Below are 12,014 nucleotides of genomic sequence, written 5' to 3'. Positions count from 1 at the left end.
ACTCTCTCCTCTCTCTGTGTTTCTCTCCATCTCCTCAGCTGCCTGCTCCCTTCCTTTCTCTCCCTCATCCCCTCCTCCCTTCCCACTCTCTCCTTCTCAGAGTGGCGGCAGCATAACTGCCTGCGTCAGCCAGCCCTGCCAGCCCCTGCCAGCTAGTGAACGCTGCTACTGGAGCTGCTGTACCCTGCAGAGAGCCGTGTGTGTGTGTACGTGTATGTGTGTGTAAGTGTATGAGTGTACGCAGATGGGAAAGCAACTGAGTCAGGGAGGGCTGCCTCTCATCTCTCCACTTGTTATCACCATCCTTCACTCTCCCTCCTCTCCTCCTCCGCTGCCATGGAGCTCCAGCAGGCTGAATCACAACAGCGTCTGCAGAAAGGGCTGAGGTAATACTGTGTGTGTGTGTGTGTGTGTGTGTGTGTGTGTGTGTGTGTGTGTGAGTGTTGTAAAGCTCATTATTTTGTGTATTTAACTGCATGCATCTGCATTGAAATGCCTGCATGCAGCCTCAGAAAGTGCAGTGTGTGTGGAGTAGACCTTCAGTGTAATGTATAGCCCCTTGCTCTTATTGTCAGTGCAATCCCAGCATCCTCGACCCGAAGGCGAAGAGCTGTAACACCTTCTGTCATGTGCGCAGGAATGTTCTTGGTCGTCTCCATATGTGTGGGATTATGAGTGTTTCCTTGATGGCTCAGTTCCTGCTTTCGTCCGAGGTGCTCACACATATCATGTGACCCAGATTGCAAGCAAGCACCAGACATTACTCATTCCCTGCACTCACCGTACAGTGTCCGTGTGCACAATCACCATCGATCCAAGCAGGCCTGTGAATGTTTTGTTGTGATGGGGTAGGTCTGCAAATCAAAGCTGGACCAGCAGGGATTATTATTGTTTGTTTGTGACATGTCCTGTGTGCTGTTGTTTGTCGTCATTGCATTGAAAGCTTCATTCCAGTGGCTCTGTGTGCTTCTTTACGTCTGCACCTTGCAAGAATCTATGTGTCTTTAAAGGATGAATTCACTAGAAACCAAAACCTTAATCCTCATGTTCTAGGGATGGGAATCACCAGAGGACTCACGATATGATATTACTGCGATATGCTGAGTATTTCGATACAATACATTGCGATTTATTACCTTTTTTCCTAACTGCTGATTATTTCCCCAAAGGAAAACTTTGCAAACATCAGTTTTACCTCAGAAGATAAAGTTTTCAGTCTGTTCTTCCGACTTCAATCATTTTTATTGCGGCAAAATGTGATGCAAAGCAGACAGACTGACCAACACCGTCATAAAACCTGTCAGAAATGCTGCATACACATGACAAACTGAACTGTGGGCAGATTAAACACGTGAGTCAAACACCTCACATGCAGGTATCCTGCTAACTGAATGGTTAGAAGTGTTGTCTGTTACATTCTTGTGCTGCATTTTGTAGGACGTCTGCAGTGTTTGCTCCGGTGCGACTTTTGTGCACTGCTCTAGTTTGGAGAACGTGAGACAGCAGTCTCCAGTCCTCTGTCAGATAATGTGCCAATATAGTCACATATGAATCCACTGACCTTGAAGTCAAGGCGTCACAGGTTAACACCACCCTTCCTGCTGTACTCAAAGATTCCTCAACTTTATGCCCACTTCTTTGTAGAGCTTGGGTGCGGCTGTGCCGGTGGAGTCGCATGCTGACGGAGTGTTTTTAGCATGTAACAAAGCCTTCGTTTCAACAGCACTGTATAGATACAGTCGGCAATGACGGGAACGCCCACAAACGTCACATCCGGTTAGAGCCGAGGGGGAAAACAAACCGGTCTCTGCCATTAGCCACAATGCCGAAGAGTTGCTGTGTGCCCTTTTGCACCGCAAATAAACAAAAAAATCACCAATTAAAGTTTTACATTTTACCAAATAATAAAACGGAACCACAAAGGAGGACAAAATGGCTTCAAGCTATCAGAAGAGAGCTTTTAGCTTTGCACAGAAACAGGCAATAGAAATGTCCTTCAGAGGGCTATATTTTATTTTATGCTTGGAGTACATTTCAGAGCCAGCACTTTTTTTTTTTTTTTTTTTTACATATACTGTACTCAGTAAAGAACTTTTATCAGTACTTCTACTTTTACCAGACTTTTGTACACAAGTATCTGTACTTCTACTTAGGTAACGTTACTGAATGTGTACTTTTGTACGTGTTGCGAGGAAATCTACACAAATTACAAATGTAGTACAAAGTTCACTAGCGTTTAAACAATTAATCTAATATTTCTGATACCCCTGACATAGTCTACGATTGTTTGGAAATGGTTAACATTACATCAAACTTACCTGAAATGAAGTGCTGACTGCAGACATACACGTTTTGTTGTTGGGTCCCATAATCTGCCAAACTTGTCCTCTCTTCTGATAGCTTGAAGCCATTTTGTCCTCCTTTGTGGTTCCGTTTTATTATTTGGTAAAATGTAAAACTTTAATTGGTGATTTTTTTTGTTTATTTGTGTTGCAAAAAGGCACACAGCAACTCTTCGGCATTGTGGCTAATGGCAGAGACCGGTTTGTTTGCCCCCTTGGCTCTAACCGGATGTGACGTTTGTGGGCGTTCCCGTCATTGCCGACTGTATCTATGGGCCCAGATCTTTGCACATCAAGTCAGTGATGGACTGTGTTATTTTATCACCTCTCTCACAGTGGGATGATAGTTTTGTCGAGCTAAGTGTGTCCAGTCTTGGTTGATTTTTTTGGCAGAGCGTATTAAGCATTAGCTTAGCCGTTAGCAGCTAACACTATGTCTGGATGGTGGAGTGAGAGGTTCGTGGTTTTCCTGGAGCATTTTATTCTCATATGACACCGTTTGCAAATCGCATGTGTCATATCCAAGTCCTCCTTTCCTTGCGTGTTCAAAAAATACAAAATAAGTCCAGGCGCTTGATTTAAACGCCGACGGCACATTTCTGATTTCTTTCTCTGGTGTCTCAATCTTTGTTTTGATTAAGTTCCTGCCAAAAGCCGCTGACTGAGACCTCTGCTGACCTCAGCACCATCTAGTGGACTGAAAAAGCAACTGACTTTATTATTCCAGTAGCAAAAGTTGTATTAAAATGTAATACAATATCGCCATGCAAAATATCGCGATACTATGCTGTATCGATTTTTCCCCCACTGCTATCATGTACCCCGAGTGGATCTGAGCCATGTAGATAGTTTTGGTTTTATGTTTTGAGATAATAATTTCTGAGATTTCTGCTGGTGGCTCCCTTCATATTAATCCACATAACCCATCATGGACATGCAATTATCTACATTATTATTTCTTCTTCCAAGCAGGTAGTTGTTTGTGTGCGGTGCTCCATTGGGCCAGTATGAAGTGTGTGTGTCTGAGAAGGTGGGCGTCGGGCTCTGCTGTCGTGTTCCTTCACACACTGGCCTTATCCTGGTCAGGTAAGGCACACTGCAACTGTAACCTACATGACCTGCTCCACTTGCTTCATTGGAATTCAACCAAAAATTACCTCAAGGTTATTGTGCTGCATCTGTTTTAATGGTTACAAGTACCAGCCAATCAAAGCACAGTGGGATTAGGTGAAACACTCTTGGGAAAATAAAAATGCATGTTGCTCACACAGTCCTATCACATCCACATTAATCCTGTACTTACAGGTGCAATTGAGCCCGCCCCCAAAATTGATGGAAGGCCCCGGAAGGCTGTGACGCTGCAGGAGAACAAGACACACTGGTTCAACTGCCAATCAGACGGCTGGGATCCCCGTGCCCCTCCCTTGCTAACGTGGTACCTGAACGGGGAGCGGCAGAGAGAGCCTCCACCCAGCCGGGGGCGCCTGGTGATGCCGTCACATGAAGATTCTGAGGTCATGAGACCAAGAACCCATCGCAACAGCACCTTCTCTTTGCGGGCCAGGAAGTGGGACAGGGAGCTAGTGTGTGTCGTGTCAAACCCCAGGACAGGGGAGAGCTACAACGCCACGGTCTCACTCAATGTCCAGTGTGAGTCTTTGTGAAATGTTTCAGGATTATAACTGGACCCAGCTGTTTTCTGTTGATACAATGAATAATGTTGTTCCTCTCCTCCCAGTTCAGCCAGAGATCCTCAGGCTGAACGCACAATACACTGAAACCTCAGACCCCGGTCTCTCCCTGGTCCTCTTCGCCTTGGTGCGCTCCAACCCGCCTGCCACCATCACCTTCGTGGACCCGTCTGGCCAGCTGGTGGCCAACACCTCTGACTTCCTCATCCTGGATTCGCGAAGCTACCCCTGGCTGACCAATCACACGCTGAAGGTCACGCTCAGTAACCTATCAGGGAATATCTCGCTGAATGTCAGCAACAGTGTGGGGACGGTGCAGAGCAACCTCACGCTGGCAGGTCAGTGATGGTAAAATGCAAAGGGAAACCAAGAAGGACTATCTTATGCTAAGCTAACAGTTTCCTAGCTAGCCTCATATTTACCGTACTCTTCTGCGACACTGCTTCCTCATATAAGGGGATGACATTTTGAGTTTGCTACACATTATACTTCATTTTGCTTAACTGAGACCTGTTGTCCTCGTTAATGGACACTTTTTTGTGCCATCTAGTGGTAGAAAAAGCACTGATACACTCATCCAAGTAAAAACAAGATGGCAGCCATCTCTGCCAAGTCAGTTTGCAGCCGATCCTGACACAAAAGTGGGCAAGATCCAAAACCTGATCAAATTATTTCCTTGACAGTTGTTTATTTATATTTTATAACGTTTGTAATTTGATATGGTATGCAGATTAGACCAGTTTTGGCAACGCTAACAAGCTACGGCACTGTTAATTAGGAAGTACTTATTTGAGGCCATTGGGATGATATTGTATTATCACAGTGTTTCACACAGGCTTATTTGGTGTGACAGCCCTACAGACACAAAGGAAATCCCTAGCTAGGAATACAACAAGGAAAATTCATACAGACTTACAAAACAACAAAACACAAGGCTTTTAAATATGTTGCATTATTGGCAATTTCGCTTTTGCACAGTGTTATTCAGACATTAAAATGAACAGTTTTGAACAGCCAAAGTCTTGAACATTGACGTCTAACCCATGGTATTAGTATTACGAAACACTGAACAAATGTTGCATTATTTGCAGTTTTGTTTTTGCATAACAGTCTAGCTGGCACTGGACATCAATATGAAGTCAGAAAGAAGTTGAGCTTTTACATTGGACGGACATTAAATTTTATTTGGAATGAAAATCAAGGGAGTTCAAGTATCACAGGGTCTTGTTCACGAGTGAGGGTAGAATGGAGAGTAAGATGGATCGGCGGTTTGGTGCGATGCAAGCGCTGCGCCGGACCGTCATGGTGAAGAGGGAGCTGAGCCAGAAGGTGAAGCTTTCGATTTACTGGTCCATCTACATCCCAACCCTCACCTATGGTCATGAACTCTGAGTAGTGACTGAAAGAACAAGATTGCAGATACAAGTGGCCGAAATGAGTTTCCTCCGTGGGGTGGCTGGGCTCAGCCTTGGAGATAGGGTGAGGAGCTCAGACATCCAGAGGGAGCTCGGAGGAGCCGCTGCTCCTTCGTGTCGAAAGGGGTCAGTTGAGGTGGTTCGGGCATCTGATCAGGATGCCTCCTGGGCGCCTCCCTTTAGAGGTGTTATGGGCATGTCGCGCTGGTAGGAGGCCCCGGGGCAGATGTAGAACACACTGGAGGGATTACATATCTCATCTGGCCTGGGAATGCCTTGGGGTCCCCCAGGAGGAGCTGGAAAGCGTTGCTGGTGAGAGGGACGTCTGGAGTGCTTTGCTTGGCCTGCAGCCCCCGTGACCTGGCCCTGGATAAGCGGATGAAAATGGATGCAACATTATGACGTTTTTCATATGTTGGGTTTTGTTCTGTAGACCTTAGGACTAAAGGTCGTTATTCTGCGTCAATTTGTTGGCATGAGATGTTAGTAAGATGCTGAGATTTTGGTTACTACACAACGCAACTTAAAACCAACAAATTAACAACGTCATCTGTCATCAGTACTCTACGTCAAACTGCGTTGGAATTAGAGGTTGTCCTTTCATTGAATTTTGGTCACCTGATGTCACAACCTAAATTCAACCAATTATCAACATTTAATAATGCTGGCAGCCAGCTGGGAATGTTCAGGCATTGAAATAAACTGTTTTGTATTTTATTACACGCTTGTGACTATTAAAAATAAACCCACCATCCCCATGTCATGACCACATTTTTTCCAACTCACTGTTCAAAGCTTAGTTTTGGATACTTATCAGGTCCTAAAATAGCTAAGAGAAATTAAAAATGCATACCAAACAAAAGCTCGGGTCTCAGGAGGATACATAGAGTGGTATCACTTCTTGTCTAACTCTCCAGGGGCCAATAAGCATAACTCCCAAAATGTCAGACTATTACTTTAACCCTCTTTATCTCCTTCTCTCTCCAGAATTCCTGCAGTCCCGCGTGGAGGTGCCCATGCTGGGAATAGTGACCGGGGGAGCCATGGCCTTTATGGCCCTCCTCATCCTCAGTCTGATTGTTCTCTGCCTCATGCAAAAAAACAAGACCAAGTCATTTGGTGAGACAAGAGTGTGTTTGTGTCTGTGGCGAGCAAGTCAGCTGGAAAATCTGTGACTGTACCATTGTGCATTGTAGTGAATGATACTTATTGGGCAGGATAATACATCTCCTTGTGTTATGTTACAGATGAGCCAGTGGAGATTCTGATGACCAAGAAAAGGTAAATAAAGTAATCATGGACATCTCAATAAATCCAAATGGAAAGCAAGTAAAGCAAGCCAACAAGAGGGGTGGAAATCCAACCTTTTTTAGATAATCACATACATCAACTTTTGCTGTGAAAGTATTTTAAAAATTATAATTCAAATTAATTTTGACAGATGTGTTTGTAGCCGAGCTGCTGGATTTTGGACACAATTGTCCTCCTGTCCTCTACCACCTAAACTGGTCTGCAGTCCATTTTGCAAGGGAGTTAGTTAGTCGGTCACAGGTAGACTTACTCAGTCTGCGTCTAAACGCCTGGTCAAGTGTGGCTGACGAGGCTGGCTGCTAGCGCTAGCATCAGAGCAGAGGCTGTGCTAGCTCAGACTTCTGGGTTAGCTGCTAAATGCTTTGTGTTGAGGTGATATTTCAGGCTTGAAGTACTCAGATGGTACAAAAATTCCTTACTGCAGAAAACAGTGCTCCTATCAACACTTCCATCTGGGCCTTTTTTGAAATGTAAATGTCATTGTGGCCTTCAAAGACACACCATGTCAAAGGGCACCACGGAACACGATTAATCAGCGTTTGTAGCGTCCTGTCAGCTGATGTCATTTACATACACTACGAAACATATGAACAGGAAATACAAAGGGACCCACTGAAAATGTTTACGTTTAAGTTTGAAATGGTCTATAGACTATAGTTGTGACATCACAACTTCATAAAAGTCCTGACGGCTTATTTAAAGTCACAGTTCCTAAATATGGACGGTGCGCATTTCTCTGTGGATTGAGTATTGTGATACTTTATACATTATTTATATAGCACCTATACCTGCTTTATATATAAAAAAAGACATTAATATATGGGACCTTTAATGTTGACAATAATTAATTGAGTGTTAATGTTTGCTTTTTTAACAAATGAACACTGACAGTCCCCTTTTATGATCCATACAACCACCTTCCTTTCACCGACCCCGCACTGACGCTGTATCACACACCTATCTTATACTTTCAGCATCATTAGCGGATTGGAAGCAAAACACTAATGAAAGCATTTTTGTGCTCTTATGAATATTTGATGTCCATCCTGCAGACCAGTAACGCGTCTAATCCAAGTTGGATATCTCTCCTCCATATTTCCTGCACAGCGACTCAGCCAATCTGAAGATAGAGAAAGCTGATAAGACGTACATCCCCAGAGAGAACATGTCTCTGCCTTCCAACATGCAGCTCAACGACCTCAACACTCTGAGAAAAGGTACGAATTTAAGATGTTTAAAAGGACAAATCACCCTCATCTTGTACACAGATGGGTGGAGCTGTGCAGGAGGGGCAGACGTTGGCTGAGTGCCATTTAGACTAAAATTTTAGTGTCTGCAGTATATAAAATAAATATGTATGGACTGTATGTGACACTGACATTTAGAAATAGAGTTTTCAACCCGTGAACACAATTAGTGAACTTGTGAACTCATTAGATGTTATACCATGTTTTGCTGAGTTAAATTTATGGGTGACAAGATGGCCAGATTTGTAGCTCAATTAAAACAGTCAATAAACACCAGATATTTAATTTGTTTTCACGATCGATGCTCAGTGCTGAAAGGTTGGCAAAGTTGAACCTATTACTATAGAGGGTCTTGCATGCTGAAATCTGAAGTGAACGACAACACAAAAGTTTCTGACACATTTCTATTTTGGTGTAAAATGCCATCAGTTGTTGCCCAAGTTCTTGTGACAAGCAGGCATATTATTCATCCCCAAGTTTCCTACAAGACTTGAATGCAGCTATAAATGACCATTCAGACACAATTCACCGTGTTTCAGTTGTTTGTGGTAATGTTTTTTGCCCCCTGCCTTCCTAGAGGGATATTCCAGCTATGCTTGTCATAATGCACAACTTTTATTCATTATAGTGAAGTATAGAAGAATACCGTAGAAATATGATAATAGTAATAATAAACTTTATTCATATAGCACCTTTCAAAACACAGTTGCAAAGTGCTTTACAAAACCAAATAAAAGACAAAGCAAATAAGCTGTGTAAAGCAAAAAAAGCAATAAAAACTGAATACACATAACAGAGTAAAAAACACAATAATAAAGCCGTTAAAATCACAGAAAGGCAGTTTAAACAAGAGGGTTTTCAGAAGTGATTTAAAAGATGAATAATAAATAAATAAATAAATGAACTGCAGTGTGAAAGTAGATGGATCTTTCTTCTCAGAGCTGAACAGCTTTTACTTAACTTGTCCTGCTTTCTATAGATGTCTGCATGTACCAGCATGGCCCTCTTTTATATGCTTTTGTATTTCTTCTCCTTTTTAAAATGATTTTATTATTATTTTTTTGTTTTTTAAATTTATTTATATTTTTTATTATTTTGTATTTTATTTTTATTTGTATTTATATATTTTTTATTTATTTAGTTTATCATTATTTTTATGATTCATTGATATATATTTTATATTATTTTTACTTATTTATTTTCTTCTAATTATTTTTATATGATTTATTTATATTTTTTATTATTCTGTATTTTATTTTTATTTGTATTTATTTATTTATTTATTTATGTATTTTATTATTCTGTGTATAGTTGTGTTTTTTGTACATTTGTATATGTTCTGCAGTCATACATTGGTGTTTGAGGATGTTGTGATTAGTCCAATACTCACTGAACAGGTGATAGCGGTTTGGTCGTCAGATCGTTGCTCCTCAGAGTTGATCTCATCTAATTAGTGGCAGCAGCTGACTGATTCATCACACCTGGTGGTAATCTGTCTGTGTCTTTATCTGTTCTGTGAAGCACTCATGTCAGTAGCACTGATGATAGTCAAGGGCTGAAATGTTTGCTGCTGTTTCAGTTAACTTTTTATTATTTTTTTTTTGCATTTTGAGCTCCCTTCTTTATGCATGGATGCTCTAAATTGATATTTTTTTTGCACTGATCTCAGCCTGTGAACCTTTTTTGTGGCTTTCTACCCCAGTTGTATTGGTGTGTGGGTATCTCCTCTGTTAAAATAACACAAATCAAAACCATACTAATAATTAGTAAACACTATTAAGTATCATTTCATGGTTTATTAACAGTAAAATAACTTAAGTTTAATTAACTATCAATTTTCAATTAAATCTTATCATCTGTCTTGCAGCAGGAGAGGTGACGTGTATTTCCCAAAACATTATCCAAACATCTCTTTTGCATTCTGCTGTGTCCTCCATCCCTCTTGCATCACTTCTCGTAGCTCGAGAGGCTGCCCAGCAGAACAGTGTGGGAGAGAAGAAGAAAGAGGAAGAGGAGGAGGAAGATCTGTCTTTAGCCTACGCCGCCAGAGGTCAGGCAAACACACTCTGATCCTGTTAGATTTTTCATTATTTATATTTCAGATTCAGCGTGGAGGAACAGCAGTGAGGTTCTTTTATTTTATTTTTTATGTTCCCTCTGAATCCCTTCTGATGTTTCCCAGGTTTTGCCAGATATCCGATGGTCGGCTACATCTATAAGGTGAACAGCACAAGCAGCGAGGAGATCTGGCTCTGACTGACCTCAAAGTTATACACAAACACACTGTACATGCATGCATGACTACGTCCAACAGTGCAGCTGTCCAAGAGGAAACCCAGAGCAACTGCCAGTCAGTCATTCAACCAATCATCAGTCACCTTCAAGCTGGACCAGTATGACCAGATCCCAGTAACTGTCCTGTGTCTATCTGGGACGCATACAATATCAACACTGTTTCTCAAGTTTCTCCAGAAACTTGAATCTCTCTTCACAAAACTGTCGATGTTTGTCTCTCTGAGTCAAGTGCTCCGGTCTATGCACCCCTGATGTGTTGTCTCAATGATGCAAAATACAAACTCAACATAAACGCTTATATTCTGTGTGTTTTGACATGAAAGCCTCCTGTAACCACTTGCTCATGATGTCCTCCACCCCTGTTGCATTACTGGAATGCATTAACTGTTCTATGCTAACACCAGAATGTCTAAGATTACGTACTGTACGTGAGATTTTAACCTTTTGACCAGTAATATCCAAATAAGATGGTGCATAATTATGGAGTGCATATTTGTATATGGACATGTAACATGTCATGTATGTATATTTGTATGCATATGTATATGTGTATAAAAGAGGACATCTAATAAAGATGATATTGGAGTTGTATGAGGTGAACATGGGGTTTGCTGTGGTTTTATTGGTGCCCACCAGGGGGTGCTGTAAGGTGCTTTATAAAACATGGAGGATTTTTGTTGGTTATGAGGTGAGGTGTGTTTTTGACAGTGATGAGTGTGTGTCGTGTGATGGTAAATAACAAAAAAAAACAATTACAGTAGCAGGTGCAAGAGACACACTGCATGTCACAGAGTGTGTGTGTGTGTGCCAGGTGTTAGCTCTAGGTCACAGGTTTTGTGGCTTTTCTTCAGACAGGAAGTTGTGTCGTGGGAGCATCTCTTTGCTCTTTCTCTGCAGCTTCGTCTGCGCCGAGCGGGGAATGTAGTCTGTCACACACAGCGGGACGAACACAGACGACACACAGGGAATTAAAATATTAATCTGAACACACATGGTTGTGTTTGTGTCGTTTGTTTAACCAGATGGAGCTGCTGCACGCGTCTCCAAAAGCAACCAAACAGCAAGCAGCAGCCAGAGTGATCACACTGATCAGTCGTTTCGGCTGATACATGGCTGGTAGTGACTTTGTTTCTGAAGTCAATATGAGGATTTCTCTTTACAGTTTGCTGCTCGTGTCTTTCGGAAAATGTGGCAGCTGCTTTGAAAAAATGAGTCATGGCATTATGGTTAAAATTGACTGTGGAATTTTTCACAAATTTACACAGTTGCGGTACATTTGAACTCCTCGGAACATAACTACCAGTAATATAAGGCTCTAGTCAGTGGTTGAACAGAGAACAAATTAACAATGAACTATGTACTCTACTACATAACAGGAGTATGATTGAAATCCACTGACGTCAGCAGTGGAGGAAGAATTCAGATCCTTTAATTGAATACAAGTAGCCGGTAATAATACGACATTACAAGTAAAAGTCCTGCACAATCTTAGTACAATTACCCAAGTATTATTAGAAATGAGGACACAGCCCCCTCAGTATTTAGAGCGTGTGCATTTGTTTGACCCAAATAAAACATGAAAGTAGCTGAGGACTTTTACTTTGACATAACAAAAGACATTTACATGCTAGATTAATGCAAAAAGGCAGTTGCATGAAAATGAAATGATAGCCTCCAAAGATGAAAAATGAAGCCAACAGGGACAACACATTC

The 12,014-nt window shown here is 41.8% G+C and overlaps 1 protein-coding gene across 3 annotated transcripts; it reads left to right on the top strand.

Annotated features, from left to right (window-relative positions):
• On the top strand, positions 1 to 10,901 carry tmem25 (transmembrane protein 25). 3 transcript variants are annotated; one of them, XM_033630781.2, is made up of 9 exons: positions 1 to 386; positions 3,312 to 3,428; positions 3,648 to 3,992; positions 4,081 to 4,371; positions 6,436 to 6,567; positions 6,696 to 6,729; positions 7,867 to 7,976; positions 9,874 to 10,056; positions 10,189 to 10,901. In XM_033630781.2, the coding sequence occupies exons 2-9, from the start codon at positions 3,350 to 3,352 to the stop codon at positions 10,260 to 10,262; spliced, it is 1,248 nt and encodes a 415-aa protein (XP_033486672.1). In that variant the 5' UTR covers positions 1 to 386; positions 3,312 to 3,349; the 3' UTR covers positions 10,263 to 10,901. The 3 variants fall into 3 exon arrangements, with proteins under 3 accessions (XP_033486672.1, XP_033486671.1, XP_033486673.1); XM_033630780.2 differs by having other exon boundaries at positions 2 to 386; positions 3,315 to 3,428; XM_033630782.2 differs by having other exon boundaries at positions 4 to 386; positions 3,315 to 3,428; positions 9,967 to 10,056.
• Positions 10,902 to 12,014: the final 1,113 nt, after the last annotated feature.

The sequence above is a fragment of the Epinephelus lanceolatus genome, chromosome 4 (assembly GCF_041903045.1).
Source record: "Epinephelus lanceolatus isolate andai-2023 chromosome 4, ASM4190304v1, whole genome shotgun sequence".
NCBI classification, from domain to species: Eukaryota; Metazoa; Chordata; class Actinopteri; order Perciformes; family Serranidae; genus Epinephelus; species Epinephelus lanceolatus.
Note: the sequence above shows the minus strand (reverse complement) of the source record. Positions and strands in the feature narration are given on the sequence as shown.

Excerpts from the sequence above, each read along its gene's own strand:
- tmem25 (XM_033630781.2), top strand. The coding sequence starts at position 3,350 with ATGAAGTGTGTGTGTCTGAGAAGGTGGGCGTCGGGCTCTGCTGTCGTG. Across the intron at positions 3,429-3,647 it reads ACTGGCCTTATCCTGGTCAG|GTGCAATTGAGCCCGCCCCC; the intron begins GTAAGGCACACT and ends CTGTACTTACAG. Across the intron at positions 6,730-7,866 it reads ATTCTGATGACCAAGAAAAG|CGACTCAGCCAATCTGAAGA; the intron begins GTAAATAAAGTA and ends TTTCCTGCACAG.